The sequence below is a fragment of the Centroberyx gerrardi genome, chromosome 24 (genome assembly GCF_048128805.1).
Source record: "Centroberyx gerrardi isolate f3 chromosome 24, fCenGer3.hap1.cur.20231027, whole genome shotgun sequence".
In the NCBI taxonomy this organism is placed as follows: domain Eukaryota; kingdom Metazoa; phylum Chordata; class Actinopteri; order Beryciformes; family Berycidae; genus Centroberyx; species Centroberyx gerrardi.
Genome location: NC_136020.1, coordinates 17,082,179 through 17,101,122, shown reverse-complemented (window position 1 = coordinate 17,101,122; position 18,944 = coordinate 17,082,179). Strand labels below are relative to the sequence as shown.

The 18,944-nt window shown below is 42.4% G+C and overlaps 1 protein-coding gene across 1 annotated transcript in view; it reads left to right on the top strand.

The window, feature by feature from the left end:
• Positions 1-18,944, top strand: part of LOC139914294 (copine-8) — a 98,423-nt gene that overhangs the window by 51,519 nt on the left and 27,960 nt on the right. The window contains exons 7-13 of the mRNA XM_071902573.2: positions 7,613-7,676; positions 8,785-8,888; positions 9,700-9,804; positions 14,954-14,995; positions 15,922-15,997; positions 17,977-18,030; positions 18,428-18,489. Coding sequence (XP_071758674.1) covers positions 7,613-7,676; positions 8,785-8,888; positions 9,700-9,804; positions 14,954-14,995; positions 15,922-15,997; positions 17,977-18,030; positions 18,428-18,489 — 507 coding nt within the window. The remainder of the gene's footprint in view (positions 1-7,612; positions 7,677-8,784; positions 8,889-9,699; positions 9,805-14,953; positions 14,996-15,921; positions 15,998-17,976; positions 18,031-18,427; positions 18,490-18,944) is intronic.

The window sequence follows — 18,944 nt, the reverse complement described above, 5'->3', positions numbered from 1 at the left end:
TGTGTCTACGAATGTGTGTGTGTGTGTGTGTGTATGTGTGTGTGAGAGAGAGAGAGAGCAAGTCAGCAACTGGGTCTATTTATGAACCTGTCTCAAGGAGCAAAACATTGGCAAGTACAGTAGTCTGCCATGCAAGGATTAGGAGTGTGTGTTTACATGTGTGTGTGCGTGTGTGTGACCAAAATGCATTGAAATCCATTTGAAAATTACAGATTATTCCATCCTTAGAAATGCTACTGTCTGTAAAACAAGTACAGAATCTGTTCGGTCCCACAACACATTTGTGGCGATGACATATAGACCTAATTAATAATCAATTTATTCAAGTGTGATCTCAGCTGTCTGGTTCCCTAGTTATTTACAGTAATATTTGGTTACTTGGCTCACTACTAAATATTAGCAACTGAAACCTTAGCAAACATACTGTAGCTCATAGCATACGTTCATAGATACAGTGATTACACAACAGTGTGATTTATGATAAATTTATAGTGTTGTCTTACTATCACTAAAAGATTTAGCTTCATATATTTCACCATACATCACTGTATCACAGCAGTCCAAAGTAATACATGAAGAACCCAGAAGTACATTCTCCCATTGTGTGACGTCTTCTAAATTCATTTGCACGTGAGAAGAGGATTATGGGAGTTGTGAGAAAAATCGCAGCTGAGATGTGAAGATTTAAAGTTTTTTTTTTTTGTAATTATACGCTGTTTTCTTCCTTTCATTGCTCAATAAAGAACAGACATGATTTGTAGAAAAGGCTCTATGTCGACCGCACCGTGATAAAAAGGTCCTAAAATAGCTAATTACTCATCTTTTCATTCTCATTGTGTTTTATATTCATGACACAATGATCATTTTTAACAAATGATAACTTTTGATCCAATATGAGATTTCATGTAAGGACAATTTGCATGTAATTTGCATTTTATTATTGATAAAACTTTCCCGCTTACTCGCAATTATGACACTATTTGGCATTTTTATGGTCTCCTGAATATTCAATAAGCCAGTTTATGACTGATTTGGATGACTGATTATCCAGAATATCTCTCTGTCTCGCTCTCTCTTTCTCTCTCCTCCCCATTTCTCTGGTCTTTCTCCCTTTCTCTCTCTCTCTCTCTCTCTCTCAATCCCTACCCTTTCTCATTGCCTGCCCCTCTCCTTCTCACAAAGAATATTATAATATAATATTCATTTTTTGAGTGGCTACAGGTCAGAAACAATCCTACTGAACTATGGAAGGGCCAAGTGGGCTACAATTCAGAGTACAGAGGGACCAAGAACACACACAGACATACACACCACACACACACACACACACACACGCACACACAGAGTGCCAAAATCTGAGTGTCTGAAAGCTGTGAATAAGACCCTGATTGTGATAGTTTGAATAGGGAGTACAATGAAACTCGCTATCTGCCTCTAGTGTGACATGGTTTTGATGTCAATGCTCCTTTGTGAGGGACAATGATGGTTATGAGGCGCTTTTGAGGGGCAGAAGTGTGTGTGTGTGTGTGTGTGTGTGTGTGTGTGTGTGTGCACGTATATGTCGGGGCACGGCTAGAAGAATAGATGGATTTCCATGGCGTGGGATGCGCTGGGCTCCTAATGATAATTGTTATTTCATTCAGGTATTCTCCCTCCATTGGGGATATAATGACAATGAAGTGTGCGCGTGTGTGTGTGTGTGTATGTATGTGTATGTGCCTGTTTGTGCATGTGTGAGTGTGTGTGTGTATGTATGTGTATGTGCCTGTTTGTGCATGTGTCACACTGCAGCCCAGAAGTGGCCCAGACTTAATTACCCGTCTCTCTCCAGACGCTGATTGCAAATCCATGTGTCTTGATTAGAGGATTCACAGTGTTTCCTTACACACACACACACACACACACACAGAGGGAGAGAGAGAAAAATAGAGAGAGGGAGAGAGAGAGAGAGAGAGAGAGAGAGATTCCTGAAGCACTTGTTAACCTTGGAGTGCTTTTTTTGAGTCATGAATAAACGTAGAAGAGGAAAGCAATTCACCTGCTCCTCAGACTAAGAATGGGCCTCATTCACAAACATTAACATCAAGTATTCAGATCATAAGCATTTCTATACTTCTCTGTATAAATGCACTCATTAAAATCTTTCACTTTGCAATGAATGCCGCTCGCATAGAAAAAGGCTTAAAATGTCAGTGTGGAAAATCTGCAATGTGACTCGATTGTGTAAGTTTTCACGCCTAGAATTATGTTTGGTCTCTCTAATGTAGAGAAAGTCTATATTATAAGTCTATATTGTTCAGTGAAAGTAATGGATCAGATAAGCACTTGATATCAGCAGATAACTGAAGCACAACTGAAGTGAATTAGTGCAATCAGTGCATTCCTACCTCTTAGCAGAACAATATTTTGTCATAATCTTTTCATCCTATTCCAAGATGGAAAACCTAGTTTGAACGTAATGTTTGATTTCCCCGAAGCATTTTAGACACATGCACAGATTGCAGAGTATGGATTAGAAAGCAATATTGTTGCCGCATACATTTTTGCTCTTATGTCGGATCTTTCTTTGAGCCGGTCCCTCTTGCCTGTATTACTCTGCGTGTGTGTAAGTGTATGCATGTATGCAGATGCATGTAAGACAAACTGTGAGACACATTATTCATCCTGTGCCTGGGGCTGGGTATTGAAGGTCTGTAGTTTTCTGGCACTGACCGAATCAGGTCGGTACTACCGAGCACCGAAACATGTTGCGGTAAATGGTGCCAACTTTTGATACTTTTGTGTTGTTCTGGTGCAGCCAATCTGTATGCACACGCACAACACAAACTTGCACAGCACTGACTTGGTGCAGGTAACTTTCTCTGTTTTTAGCAATCTAGTTATTCGACTTACTGGAGCGATGAAAAACAATGAAGTATGGAAAAAAAGATGATTTTCTACATGTCTTTGTACTAGCTAAGTAGCTAAGTGTGATAATATCTCGAATAATATCTGAATTTCCCCAAGGGGATTAATAAAGTGCTATCTTATCTTATCTTATCGTGCATAAAAGCTGAACTTCAAAATAAAAGCCCCCCCCCCCGTCACAGCTCGTTACCGTGGTAACACAGGTGATGAGAGCCTTCCTGTTGCTGTGATGAAGCTTCCCATTCTCTCTCTCTCTCTCTCTCTCTCTTTCTGTTAGAATTTTGTTTTGATGTGGAGATGTTTTATTTAGTGTTTTTTTTCTTGCATGAAATAAGGCTTAATAGAATTCTCATTCTCTCATACAGTAGCCTTTAATGATTGTCCCACTTTGCGAACTAGTCTCCACAATAAAGTTGTTTGCCTCATTAAAAGTACAGAAAAAAGTATTGAGTTGGCACTGGTATTGAAAGCTAGGTTCCGGTAGCGGTAACAAAAACATTTCAAACGATACGCAGCCCTACCCGTGCCTATACAGTACTGCTTTAAGGCAGATATCTTGGCCAGAATAATGACTGTATAATTCTGTCGCTCTGTGAAAAATAGAGGAGCAAGAGAGCGAGCATTTGAGGACATAATGAGCAGAGGAATCGCATTCGATATCCCGCCGCGGGGTCCCCAGCCCGCTGGAGTTGTCATAGCGACATAGATTCTTGCCACTTGTCTGGTGTGTGTGTGTGTGTGTGTGTGCGCGCGCCTTCAACTGTTTCTTTCTGCATATTGTTGTCGATGCACAGAGTTGACATGATTGAGAATGAGAGAGACAGAGTGAGAAAGAAAACGAGGCAGAGAGAGTTTTAACAAGCATTTCCAGTGCGCTTAAGTTGTTTACTTCTCTTCTTCAGTCATTATGGCAATGAACAACACAGACAGACACACACACACACACACACACACATAACACAAGTTGACTTGATGGAGAGAGTGGGAGTAAAAGCGAGAGAGATCTTTACTGAAGAGCGGATGGCAAGGACCTCTTGACTTCTCCACACAATTAGAATGAGGGAGTTGGTAATTAACACCGTGAAAAACAGATGAAGTGGGGAAAAGATCAACCGCAAATATTCAAAAATATAATCAATTACTGTATCTTTGATGTTTCAGAGACCTGTTTGGAGTCATTATCTAGCAAAACACCTTTGTTATGGAGCAAAAGCAAGAGGCGAAAGACTCAGTTTGAAATCTCTGCTTTTACCACAATTAGGACACTTGCACAAAACTGTTATTTACCCAGCACTCCTGAGTTTTCAGTTATGTTGCGCTTTGCAGTTACATAATGCACATTCACACCTGCATTTCACACACCCACCTCGCCTTGTTGTTTGACATTGTTAATTCGATATTCATGGTGTTGATTGGTGAATCAATCAGTGATAGATGTGTAGATGTGACAGTAAGCAACAAGCCCCCGTTTGCCTTAAAATGCTCTCAAGTTTTATGTATTTGTATATGTTAATTCTGATGAGTGTCCGCATGGGTGAGACTCAGTTTACTCAATTTGGATCCTGCACTGAAAAAGTTTGAAGTACACCACCAGTCAAAATGTTTTTCATGATCTTAAAGCCATCTTGATCTAAAGGCTTATGCATAAATGCTTGAAATTTGTTTCTTAGACAAACATAAATAGTGAAGTTGATGCCTATGTATGAATTTCTTTCCAAAGCCTTTTAAGAATCTAAAATATAAGATGTTTTTTGATTTGTTGAACACGTTTTTGGTCACTGCATAATTCCATTTGTGTTATTTAATAGTTTTGATGTCTTTACTATTATTCTAAAATATGGAAAATCGTAAAAATAAAGAAAAATGTTTGTGTCCAAACTTTTCGACACAAACATAGTAGTGTAATGCCCTGACAACATTAGTTTTAATAGGGGAGGTCAGTTATTTGATTTTGCCCATGCATGCACATTGGTAATTTCAGTCATCGAGATGGTAAAATAATTTAATGGTTTACTTGGCAATCCAAGGACATTCCTGTGTGACAACATCACCTATAGCACAGCAAAACAGGCAAAACTGTCAATTCAATTGCTATAAACTGTCAATTCAATTGCTATATCGTTGCAAAGAGTGATGCTGTTCTGCCCTGACACTGGTTATATGGCCCTTGTGATAGAAATTCCAGGTGCAGGTCAGTAATAACCGCCTGAAACACCGGATGTCGATCTGGACCGGGTTAAAATGGCCACAGGATGTCAGAGTTAACTTCAAATACAGTCGATAATTTCAGATGGATTTTTTTACCGGGGTAGCCGGAGGAAATCACTGACATTTTTGATCCGGATCGGATGAAATTCCCGGGGTCCCAAGGTTGTAATTACCAATCACCAGACCTCCGCTGGTAATACTAATGCCGTCCAGAGAGAGCTTAAGCCGTCCTGAGAGCAGGAGGGTTTCTCCCCTGCAGGGAAATCTCACCTGAATCCTGCTGAATCCTGCACTGATGCCAGGTTATCACACTAGTGCCAGGCTAACATGATGCACTGGTTTCCCGAATACTAAAATCCCATACCGAAAGCTGCACGTACCATGTAAGAAAGCAAAGCAAAAGAGAGTGGATTTTCTGCCTTTTCGCACATTGAAGCTAGAGGTAATGTCTTTGTAATGGAGAAAAACTGGATTATGTCTTTCGTTTTTGAATGAAGAAAGGAGAATATAGACCTGCTTCTCTTTCTGCCGTTCTTTCCGTCTGTCTCTTTCTCAGTGTCTCGGTCTATCTCATTCTCACTCTCACGCTCACATTCCCTCTTATACACACACACACACACGCAGATACAAATCCTCCCACTCCACCTTTCTGTCTTGTCTGGAAGGAAGGAAATAAGGTGTCAAATAAGGTTTTTTGCCCCCTGTGATGCAATTTTTGCCTTTCTTTCCATCTTCAGATTTCTGAGAAAAGGGTATTGCTTGTGCGAGTCAAAAAAAAAGAAAAAAAAAAGCTCTCAGCTCTTGAATGCAAAGCCTCGGCACAAAGCATCGGTTCCGGGATCTATTTCATTTTGATAAGTCTGCCATTTCAAAAGCACTTTTCCCCCAGTGCCTTGTGTTGGAGTAAAAGGGGACTTGAATTAAGTTCACGCAGAGGTCCTCGACCCCAATTCCGGGCTGTCTAAATGACTGCCTGAGTCGATTTCTGCCAGGTGGGCCTCTCGGAGCGGCGCTCATCAGACGGCAGGCCTCTTTGTCAGATTACACCACCTCTCTGAAGTTAAGGCAAATTATGTCGCCGCGCTCTTCTTCCCACGCGCGGATTGCTTCGTTCGAACTCCTCTTATTGTCGTTCTGATGTTAGTAATGTGTCATGTCAAACGGGGGTGGATAGATGTGTGTGTGTCACTGGTGTGTGTGTGTGTGTGTGTGTTTGATGGGTAAAAGAAGAGGGGGTGAACGTCAGAAACTGAACAATCTGTGCTTGTCCAACGGTCTGCACAAAACTTTCCTCCAGTTTTAGGGAGTAAATTTAGTCAGGTACAGCTGTGTGTGTGTGTGTGTGTGTGTGTGTGTCTGTGTGTATAGGTGTGTGTGTGTGTGTGGGAGGAGGAGGTGCTTTAGTCTGCTTACACATGCACACACACACACACACACACACACCCATAAACGGTCAACTTACACACACCCAGACACACCCAAGCACACAAATCCCCCCTACCCTTACCACCACCATAAAGGTCCACTTATACACACTCAGCCACCTACACAGCCACACCTACACACACACACACACACACACACACGCATACACACTCCCAACAGTGTTTCTTTTGTATGTAGGAAGTGTTTTGAGGCACTGCTAATAAGTAAAACTTTCCATGAGGTTTGTTCATAACCAGCGTCTGAACAGAGGTGCGTTCACAAACACAAATTTCCAGTGGGCCTTCCTATCCCTTGTGCTGTCATCAAATGGGACGAGTGGCTTTGATCTGAGAGGAAAGGGGAGTAAAGGCTGGTACGTCATTGCGGCGATGAATAGGGCATTTCAGGAAAGACACAAGACCTCCAGTTGCCCACACCACAGTCACACTAGCCCGCACCTACACATACTGTACGCTTACACTTAGCCCACATCACAACAAGAGGTGATGTAAACTCATGTGAAGAGCTGCGTTCACAAACACCAGCTTTTTCTCGCGGGCCTAAAATAACATCCTGTGTGTGATTATTCAAGACCTCCCCCACAGGAAAGCTTTTATATCTGAGTCACGCTCCGGTGCGGCTTCATTTATCAAATCTTTTTTTAGGTGAGAGGGTGGTAGGCACCTTTATTGAAACAGCGGTAAAGCTAAAACTGATAGTATAGTTGCTGCGGAAATGAAATTCGGCTGGTTCGCGCAAACAAAAGGGGCACGTTTGGGAGGAAGATGAAGTTGGGCGCGTTGGCTTCGGCCTCCGCAGTGTGTACAGGCTTGGTGGCCAAACTAGTGGGAATCTTTGTCCACCAGCCCCTAGTGCATATCCATCTGCGGTTGATTTAATAAGTCACATGACTGGACTGCATTTCCTTTTTTCAATTGATTGCCTCTATTTGCATTCGGATCAGAGGGGAACTTGTTGAGCCAGCGATGGGGGGGGGGTCATGACCTCTACACCATCTGTGTGAACGTGTTTTCTCAACCTGTTGCTGTGTCTTGTGATTTGTCGTCTACAGCGGGATTCCAGGGAAGAAATGCGGGACCATCATTGTGAAAGCAGAGGAGCTCAGCAATTGCAGGGTGAGTGTCAAGAGGCCGGTAAGGATGGACAATGCGCTTCCTATGAAGTCTCTGTGTTTATCCGTCTCTGTTTATCTGTCTCTTTGTCTTTCTATGTGTCTTTCGGTCTCTGTTTGCTGATTTCTCTCTGTCTGTTCTGTTCTATTCTCTGTGTGTCTGCTTCTCGTGTGTGTGTGTCTCTCTCTGGGTTTCACTGCCGTTGTCGAAATAGATGGGAGGTTTGCTGTGGAGACTTCATAGCATTTTAGCGGTCAGCACTTCGGGCCCAATTCTGAACGCAAACACTGAGAACAAGTGTGTGCCTGTTTGCAGAGTTTCATTTTGTTTGAGGAGTGTGTGAGGCTAAGACCGTTTTGTGCTTTGACTCTTTGTTTAAAGCTTAAAAGAAAAATCCACCCCAAAACATAGTAGAGATATTTCCAGTGCAGCTACAATGGAGTTTGATTTACGTGTCAGTCTCTCAGAATCAAAGAGCGAGGGCTTCTTTCTAGAGCTGCCATTTTGCACCAAGAGACGTTCAACAATCATACAGGGAGAAATCCATTGTAGAAGAGGCAGATAGACCAATTTCTCCATTGACAGTAGCCTCAATAGACCAGAATGCAATGCAGCCACATGACATGTTGCATATTGAGTATAGGGGGGGCTTCCGTAATCATAGACATGTCCCAATGTTAACAAACTAGTTGGCTAGCTAGCTTATATTTTTGTTCCTATATGCCCACTTTTGATTGAGAGCATCAAGTTCACGCTCCTTCTCTGCCGGTTGTCAAAAGGCATTCTGGGAAATGTAGGAAACCACTAACTGGAGTAGAAGTAGGTGAGGCAGGTTAAGGGAAAGTGGGTACAGCAAAAAAGTAAATTACAACATTGCAAAATAACTCCTGGAAAAATGCAATGAACGTCTTAGATTTATGATATCTAACAGGGTGAGAGTATCTGAGGCTGGAGTTTTCCTTTAAGTGGAGTTTTATCTTCCACATAACGATCTATTCTGGGCTGTAGTTACAGGGAGGAAACACCAAAAGACAATCATTTGTTACAAAGAATAAAAAGATGGAGGAGCGATGCTTTGATGTCCTGTTTTGTCTCTGTCTCTGTCCATTAGGAATCGGTGATGATGCAGTTCTGTGGGAACAAGTTGGACAAAAAGGATTTCTTTGGCAAGTCCGATCCCTTCCTGGTCTTCTACAGGAGCAACGAGGACGGCACGTGAGTTCCCTTCCCTCTGTCCTTCTCATCCCCTCCATCTTTCCTTCTCCCCTTTCATCCTTGGTTCAGTCGCTCCCTCCATCTAAAGGAAATTGGTTTTTATTGACTTGCCTTAAGTTAAAAGCCACGGTGTGTGTTTGCATGCGGATAAGCTTTCCAATGTGTGTGCATGTGTGTGTACCTGTGTGTGTGCGTGTGTGTGTGTGTGTGTGTGTGTGTCCATATGTGTGTGTGCATGTGTGTGAGTGGGAAAGTGTGTGTTTACATGCAGACCTGAATGCAGGCGGTTGTGAGTAACTGTATATGTGATTGCTGTACGTTCGCATAGATTCTTTGAGTGTGTGTGTGTGTGTGTGTGTGTGTGTGTGTGTGTGTGTGTGTGTTCGATCTAGCTCAGTAGGCTCTTTTCCCATCCTGCAGTGTGTGACAGGTCAGATAAGAGACCTTGTGCTCTGAGGGTGGCAGATATCAAGTCCACCTGCTAGCCAAGGGACTAATGAAATTACCCCCCTGTAGAGTGTGTTTACGTCTGTGTGTGTGTGTGTGTGTGGGGGGGGGGATCAGGGCAGCAGTCAAGCTGCCACTGTTATCCACCTTTACTATCAGTTAATGGAAGGTGAGGCAGAAGTGTGTGTGAGGTGGATGTAGATGCATACCTTTGTCTCTCATGCATTTTCTTTTTCTCTTCACCCATATCTGTATTACTCAAATGCATCCTCCTTATCCAGACTTAAATCGCTCTCTCTCTCTCTCTCTGTCTCTCTCTCTCTCTCTCTCTCTCTCTCTCTCTCTCCTCTCTCTCTCTCTGCAGGTTTACCATCTGCCATAAGACAGAGGTGGTGAAGAACACGTTGAACCCGGTGTGGCAGGCCTTTAAGATCCCTGTTCGGGCTCTCTGCAACGGAGATTACGACAGGTTAGTGTGTTGCCTGGTTTGTGTGTTGGATAATGTGGCAACTTAAAGGTCTCTTAATGGAATGGCACCGAGACAACCTTCTGAATCATCCTGGAGAGTTATTTTCGGCATCAAACATAAACCAAATGTCATACTGCTCAATATGTTCCCGCAGCCTGTAATGGCCTCTTCAGACTGCTTCTCACACTTCATAACGTCGGCTGTCATCTACTGAAAAGTACATGCATACGGTATATATAGGGGTTAATTTGGCACAGGTACACCTTGTTGCCCTGACTCCTGATGCAACACATTTAGCCTCTCCTACTGTGTGCAACATGGTTGATGGTTCGCTCTGTTCTGAGGCTCCGATTGCATCTATGCAGCTGCAAAGTCTGCAGCTACAAAGTTTTGAACAGGCAAATTCTGTATTTTTCATTGCTTTGGTATTGCCTCTTTCATGCCATTATATTGTTTTAATGAGTTAAAACAGCAAGCGCTATTTAGTATTAATCAAAAATAAAGCATAAACAATAAATAACTTTATTTCAGAGCTTACCATCGACCCCCAACGATGGATGCAACAATTCTCCAAGTGTTTAAAATGTTTATTCCTGTAATCTTTCAAATAAAAGTTGTAGACAACAGTTGGGAAGCTTTGAATGGCTGTAATCAACTTCTCATCCATTGTGCATTTGCCAGGCAATGCTATTGTTCATGAAATTAAATCTGATTGGCTGTTGAGCGTGAGAAGTTCAGCTGTGGCCAACTTTTCTCAGCCAACAAGCTCGTTGAGCGGTCACACATCGGTCCGGTTTCCCTGCTCGCTCAGCTCTGTAGGAAATTAATAGCTTTCTGATGACTTTTTGAACGTGTTGCTCGCAGTTTTAATGCAAGGTTCAGGTTCAGGTTCTTCCAGGCAGCGGTGTAGCTGGATCTCAGGTTCTCAGCAGGCTAACATGGGGGTGTATTCAATTCTGATACCAAGAGTCACATGTAACACGTTGGATGTCAAAACACAGCGACTATTATGAACTTGTGCATTCTGTTTAAGAGTTGGAACGTATAAACGCCGCATCCTTCTGACAATAGCTGGGATAAGATTGCATTCTCATTATTAGAAACCCAAATATCTGCAATATTAGCCGGGGCACTGAACCGTGTAAACAGCTTATCGTCATTCACGTCGGCTTTTGTCTGTGTAAGCTCTGTTTCAAGTTCTATTTGTCAGAATATACTATTAAATTATGAATGTGATTCAATGATTGTGATATGAACAGGACCTTTATTTGGATGTGAACAATGAGCCCGGACGTTGTGTGCATGCAAACACGCTCGATACGTGGCCTTACTTTGTTTACATGCTTTGAGTAGAATAGCTGAATGCATTGAACAGCTGTGGTTTCACTGTGTATGTATAACATGCCACTAACACTGCCAGGGTTATGGGTTTAATTCTCTCTGAGGCCACGAATACTAATAAAGTATTCACTCGTGGTATTGTACGGCACTGCGGATGAAAGCGCTCAATATACAGTAAGAATGAATAATGCATGAGGCTGGTTTCAGCTACTTTCCTTAGTGGTTTATTAAATGTATTTGGCAGTTTCAGCAGTACAGCAAAAATCATTTGGCAGGAAATTAAGTCGAGGGGGTTTCAATTTGTCGTTTTGCAAGAAGACACCTGGGAAAAAGAGCGGATAGTGTGATTTTGATGAGAGGTTAAAATGTCCAGGTGTATTTTCTTCCTTTTCTGCTCTAAGCATTATTATTTCGTCCAAGTCAACATATTGGCCCTGCAATACATTTTGATGGTGTTGCGATTCTCCTGCTCATACACGATGGCACTAGGCAGTCCGTCTAGACGATGTATTCATGGACTACGCTGGCTGTTTGGCAGATAAGCTCGTAGCAATTTCTTCTCGGTGTATATTTAGTTCACTAAGGTGGAGACGCAGAGGCCAGACTGCTACCAATCCTCTTACCACACAATGGCAAGATGAACAAAGAGCCAGAAAGTCGATGTATTCCTTTCATTCCAGCCCTAATCCTCAATTATGTTTGCCTAAATTTATGTTGGTATCGCAACGCAACTCCCACCCTGACACGTTTGAGATGAGCTAGAATGTATTTTGCATTAGAGATTTTGAATAGATAGAGGGATGGAGAGGGGGGCAAAGAAAAAAGAGAGAGAGAAAAGGAGCACTGCAGAAAATCTCCATCTTAAGAAATCATTTATGCAAGTCAAGTTGTTTCAAGAATTTTGTAGAATTAAGTGTCATTTTCTTGATAGTTGTGCAGTGATTCTGTCTTATTCTGACTTGTTTCAAAAAATTGACACTAATTTCTAGAAAACCCCTGAAACAAGTGAAAGTGCATTGGAAGCAAGTGGAGTTATCTCACCTCATTCGCATAATTTTTCTCTAGTGTTAAGAAAAATAAGATTTGAAGACTGAATATGAGACTAAATGACGTGTTAAGATGGACGTTTTTTGCAGTGAGAGTAATGAATGAATGAACGAGTCAATGAATGAATGAGAGGATGAGAGTGTGTCTCTTTCAAAGCGGTGATGGGTTTGCATCCGGTGTAGCTGGGAGTCGATGAAGCACAAAGCAGCAGGCAGTGGGCTTTGGCTTTAGTTTTAGTTTAGCTAGCAGACAGCAGCATCGATTTGGAGTCTGGCCCCTAAGCTTATTAGGAGACTTGAGCCACACCAGGTCTTATCAATGGGAGACTGAGGAAATTCACAGTTGACTGCACACACAACACACACACTCACACATAGCCATACACACATGGGTGCAGACACAAACATATTAATGCATGGGTGTGCGTTTAAACCACATCCATCCATGTAAAACTACATGCACATACTTGGCGCACGATCACACACATAAACCCTTTTTCTTGCTATTTCTCTCTCTCTCTCCTTTTCACAAACACACACACACATACACACACATACACACACACACACACACACACAGTCTGTCTCTCAGCAGCTTTGGAGGGGAGATAAGGAGGAGTTCAGTAAGCTGGCCGACAATAGAGAGCTGTGTCTTACTGCTGATAGCTCCACTGATGGGCCCTTGTTATCACACACACACACACACACACACACACACATGAACACACACACACACACACACACACACACACACACACACATGAACACACACATGGTCTGACCTGTCCAGTTTTCAGTTTCCTGTCACATCATCAGAGCTCAGAGTCTCCTATTGAGATGTGACATAAAATTGGTTTAATAAGACACACACACACGCACACACACACAAATGCATGCATATACACACGTGTACGCACACATACACACATATGCGTACTTGTAGACACACAAACTTACCCTGCCACATGCCACACATACACACACACACACACACACACACAGAGTCCCAGGGGTTTTTACCATGAGACAAGTGTTGTGCTATGCAGCCCCATTGCTTCAACCTTTTATCAAGTCAGCTCTGACGGATAGTGTCATCCTCTCTATCCTCTGCGCTCCTCCGCTGGGAACACACGCACACACACACACACACACACACACACACACACACACGCACCGTGCCTCCTGCTAATTGGTTTCTCCCCAGAGTGCCCATCACGACCAGCCGGTCCATTCCCACTCCTGTAACAGTCTGCGGGCTTCTTCTGCGTCTGGATCCCTGCGCAGCTCGGAGCTCCTTTAAAAAGTGTTGGTTGTAGTTGAGATAAAGTTTCCACTGGGGAGTTATCTGGTTTGTGTTTCTCCTCCTTATCCTCATTTTAAAGGATGAAAAGGATAAGAAAAAGTATAGTCTGTTGGCTTTTGACTCTAGGTTGTTTTTCAGCTTCTGTTTTAAACCTTATTAGAGCAAAGCCGCTTGTTTCACTAAGTTGGCCCAGTTTTAGATCAATTAAGTTTTGGACAAAGTCATGCAAAAGTTATGCAAAGCTGCTATTTGGTCTCAAATTCTTTTGCACAATACCATCTACCAGTTTGCCTTTTGAACCGGCTAATTTGATAGATGCTCTTGCAGGGACTTACAGCGCTAATGGGCTTGAGATCAGAGAGACTCACCCAGAGAGGAAACTATAAACCTTGTTAACATGAACTACATCTGAAATGCTAAGATGCTTTTTGTGAAACTCAATGCTATCTCTTACGCTATTACCGGCCTAATACTTATTCGACTCTCCACAACTTTCAGCTCATTCTACTGTAATCCGAGCCGTCTCTATTCCTCAGCGCCGGGAGGTAACGCAAACACAGATTGAATCGGCTGAGAGAGAATTACAGTGTCAGAGGATTTCCCTCTCGCCTCTCTGCTCTCTCTTTATCCTGCATGGCTGCCTCTCCGACCCTCTTCTGTTTGCTCGCTGTCGGTTTTGACTATTTTCCACGCCTTTTCTCTCTCCCTCGCTTTATCCCTCTCTCTTGCCTTTTGCTCCGTCTATTTTAATTCTGCCTCTGTTCTCCCGTCATCCCTTTTCCTCACCCCTCTCATTCTCTCCGTATCGCTCTCCCGCTCTTGTCAGGGAGAAATGACCCTCCCGTTGAAGATATTGGTAGATGGAGAGATAGCGCGGCGTATCTGTCTCTCGCAGACTATTTTGTTTTTTTCCACTCCCTTGTAAGCTATAATGGGATGCAGAAATAGATGTATTTGGAGATGAGGAGAATACATTACCAGAGGCAAATACAGTGACAGCCAGACAGTGTGTTTGAATAAAGATAAGCCACAGAATGGATCTGCTTTTCCTAACGGCTCCATGACGACAATGAAAAACCAAATTAGCATTCTTCTGATCAAACATTAGGCACAGCACCTACATATTGCAATTTTACAAGCAGGGTAGCTAACGTTTTAGTGCTTCAAAGGTCATTACAGGAAGTCATTTTATCCGTATCTTGGACAAAATCATCTCTAACGTTGCCTTTTTTCCTGTAAATGACCAGCAACGTTGTCTTTCATCTTCAGAAGATGTTGCGTGACCCTGTGACCATTGAAATGTAAGAAATACAAAAAAATCAAACTGTCCCTTTCAGTTCCCGAATAGATCCATCACTCAGGGGTGCAGTGTTTTTCCAGGACACCAGTGGTTCAACAGTGGTTCAAAAAGTTGTCTATATTTTCAAATCTAATCCACACCTTGTGCCTCTCCCGACAGGACGATCAAGATCGAGGTGTACGACTGGGACAGAGATGGCAGGTAATTCATCTCTTTCATCCGCCCCATCACAACAAGATGTAATCACGAGTAATTATTAGGTCACGTTAAATAGACTTGATTACATTAAATGATTCCTCCGGTGTCGGTGACAGAAAGAAACACGGGAGGAATCCTTTAACACACTTGATGTAATCCAGGTCACATGTAACTAATCGTAATCTGTTTTCCTAGAAGGTAAGGAAGCCAGATGCGGGTTCGTCACAGGTGACATTTTGTCAAGCTGTATTTTGATTCTTTATACTTAGTATACTAATTTGTTAAACAACACTCTTTACCTGTCAAGGGGACACAGTGGTATTTTGGTGTAATGGTTTTCACTGGGACTGAGGACTGCTAATATTGTTTTGCCGTTTTGGTTAACTCAATTCATTCAATCAAAACCTGAATGAAGTTGGTGAACTGAAATTACTAATGACATTTTTTTTTTGTGACATCATCAGTTTACTCTCAGTTTCCATCCACCTGAAGATACTTTCTCTCAAACACTCTTTTTCCACAGTGGGTTTGCCTTCAAAGTTACTAACTACACATCGTATCATCTTTACTCTCACTTACAGTAAAAGTCACATATCCTTTACTGGGAGGTGAAGTGGGTCAGTTCGCTTTCAAAACTCACAACACAAGACAAGTCGGTGTTACAAGACAAAACGCCAGTATCGTCTTGTGTTGTGAGTTTTTACCTGACGTGTTCATATCAGCACTTTTTTGTAGCCTTACATGTGCAGCGTTGAATGGGAATTGAATGGGATGTATTGTAGGAATGTGTAATCATTTTGTATAATTTTTTGTATCTTCCTTTTGCTCCCCACCCCCCCACCCCCTCTCTCTCTCTCTGTCTCTCTCTCTCTCTGTCTCGCTCTCTCTCTCTCTCTCTCTCTCTCTCTCTCTCCTCTCTCTCTCTCCAGTCATGACTTCATTGGGGAGTTCAGCACCAGCTACAGAGAACTGTCCAGAGGGCAGAGCCAGTTCAACGTCTATGAGGTCAGTGTGTGTATGTGTGTCACTGTGTGTGTGTGTGTGTGTGTGTGTGTGAGAGAGAGAGAGAGAGAGAGAGAGAGAGCTACAGAATGACAGACATTTTGCTATCTAGACCAACTTACAATAGGTCAGCAGGTCGCAAAATGCAAAATGACATAAAAACAAATCAGCCTAATTGGAATAATAATGTAATACGTCATTGAGTCCTGCAGGGAAATTCTCTTTTCTCTTGGTGTGGAAAAATCTCTCAGCAAATTCCAGGTCTTGAAAAATTTGGAAGCTGCACAAAAACATTAGGAAAAGTATGGAAAAACATGAATTCCCGATATATGATTATGCATTTTCTGTAGTTTTAGGTCCCCTGCCATCTCACATATAGGTTTTTAGCATAAATATATATATAACACCAACCAAAATCTTTAAATCCAGTCAAGAAATTAATTAATCCTCCAGTCTGTAGTATGAAATTTTGAAATCAAAACTGCATATGAACCAAGATTACAGCAGCTATGAAGAGTTGTGGGCCTCCCAGCCAAGAAAACCAGCAGGAGAGCAGAAGGAATCTCCATTTTTCTCACACACACACACACACACACACACACACACACACACTGCCTCTCTACACACACACACACACACACACACACTGACAGTTATGATGGATCGCTGGCTTATCTTTTCCCAGGAAAAGAGTCAACACTTCTTGATTAACAGAGTACCACACAGAGAGGAGAGCACACAGGGGACTGTCATTTTAAACAGCTGCTGCTTGCCTAATAACTCACGGCTGCACACACACACACACACTCAGATGTGCACACAGGCAAACACACACACACACACACACACACACAAAGTAATTTTGAACTGTGCTGGCTCTAATTTCTTTATCAGCTCTGAGTTTCCTCAACTTGCAAGATAGCAGTTTTTCAGAGAGGTTGTGTTGTCATTTATGATGCCTTCTGTGTGTGTGTGTGTGTGTGTGCGTGTGTGTGTGTGTGAATGCGTTTGCGTGTTACAACCACGTTTTCAATTACTGTGCCTCACCTTCAAAGGCAAACGTGTCCTTGTGTGTACCTACTCCAATGTGAGCCAAGGGGAACCGGCACATAAAACCCGCACAGATTGTATGTTGTTTCCCCCGAGGTCCACTCTGTCCGTTTAACCTTGGCACAGTTTAATTATACCATAAAAGTCTGATTTAAAAGCCCCCCCGATGCAATGTTTGGGATTCAAAACGAGTTGCGGGTCTGTTTCGGGTTGGGTCCCCACATGACAAGAGTAATTGTATATTTTAATGAGCTTGGATCCCGGTGTGAGAGAGGCGAAATTAATTTGGGTCCACAGCTGAAAAAGTAGCGCTTTTCTAATCTATTCACAAAGGCAATAGGGAGAAAGGCAGTTTGGATGAATGGGATTTGCTTTTTTAATCTTTATTTATCCAAGGAAGGTTGACTGTGAATGCTTGCTTTGTGCTCTGTTACATATTCATGCAGTTCCACACAGTTACACTGCTCAATACACAGTCTTCCTCTGGTGGCCAATGAGCAGCTTCACTGGAAAAGTTGAGGGTCGAGTGCCTTGCTCAAGGGCAGTGTGTAGTTGATTGTTAGAAAGATGTGTTCATATGATGGTTGTATGTGTAGATAACATAGTAGATAACATAGTTTTGAATGCAGTGTTTCATTTTGCAAGAGATTTGTGGAGTTTTACATTTTGCCTTTTGTGTTTTTGTGTTTCGAGTTTTGAGAAAATGAGCCTCAGTTTCAGAAAATGTGTGTAAACAATTGTGAAAAACTGTAATGTGTAGAGGCATGGAGGGAGGCAGGTATACAAACCGTACTGCACATGCAGACTCTTACTTGCCACACGTGAATACACACTTTGGCATCCATTTGATGATGAATACAAAAAAAGACTGAATGAATGAATGAATGAATGAATGAATGAAAGAGGTAATACGGTTGTTTTGTCGTTCTTAGGTGGTAAATCCAAAGAAGAAAGGGAAGAAGAAAAAATACCTCAACTCTGGAACGGTGAGTGAACTGCATTTATGAGGCAATATCCATAAAACTTAATGCATCATCTTCCTGCGTTGATGGATAGTAGTGTTGCATGGACTGGTGGTACTAAATTTGAGATACGCTACTATATCATAGTTTTTCTAGAACTGGTACTTGTTTCATAGTGTTTCATGTCATTATACTATTGTCAGCTTCCTTAAAAGTCAATTCAGTTCAATCAATTTCTCAAGAGAAGATGTCACTTTTTTCAAATAGAGGATATCTCATTTTGGAACTAAACCCTCCATATTTATTAAAGAACAAATAAGAAACTGACTTTGTCTTCCTCTTGCGAAATGCAGATATGTCCCAGAAGTCGCAGTACTTGCAGCCAATTCAAATCATTGTCATTGACCCCTTTCACTGCCAGGTCACCCTGCTGTCGTTCCTGGTGGACATTGAAGTCACCTTCCTGGACTACATCAAAGGAGGGTGAGTCAATGGCTCTGCATTCATTTAACGCACGGCGAGAGATGGGGATTGTAGTCCTTTAATGGGAAGTGACATGCTGAGCACACCAATCACTGTCCCGATAATAACCCCATCACGACTCGGTGTCTTCAATATGCCAAAGATAATGATCCCTCAGTGTGAGTGGATCAGAAAAGTGTTCATTTGCCTGCGAGAGAAAGAGAAAGTGAGCGAGAAGGACAGAGAGAGAGAGAAAGATTGACAGATGGGCCGACCTGAAGTCAAGTACAGAGGGATTAGACTGGGAAGTGTGTGTGTGTGCCATTGTGTGTGTGTGTGTGTCCATGCCCTTGTGTGTAATCATGCATTGTGTTTGTGCACTTATCCAAGCCTTTGTGTGTGTGTGTGTGTGTGTGTGCGCACGTTTGTGTACGTATGTTGCTCAGGAGGGTTGACTGTGTGCAGCCAGGCGTGGC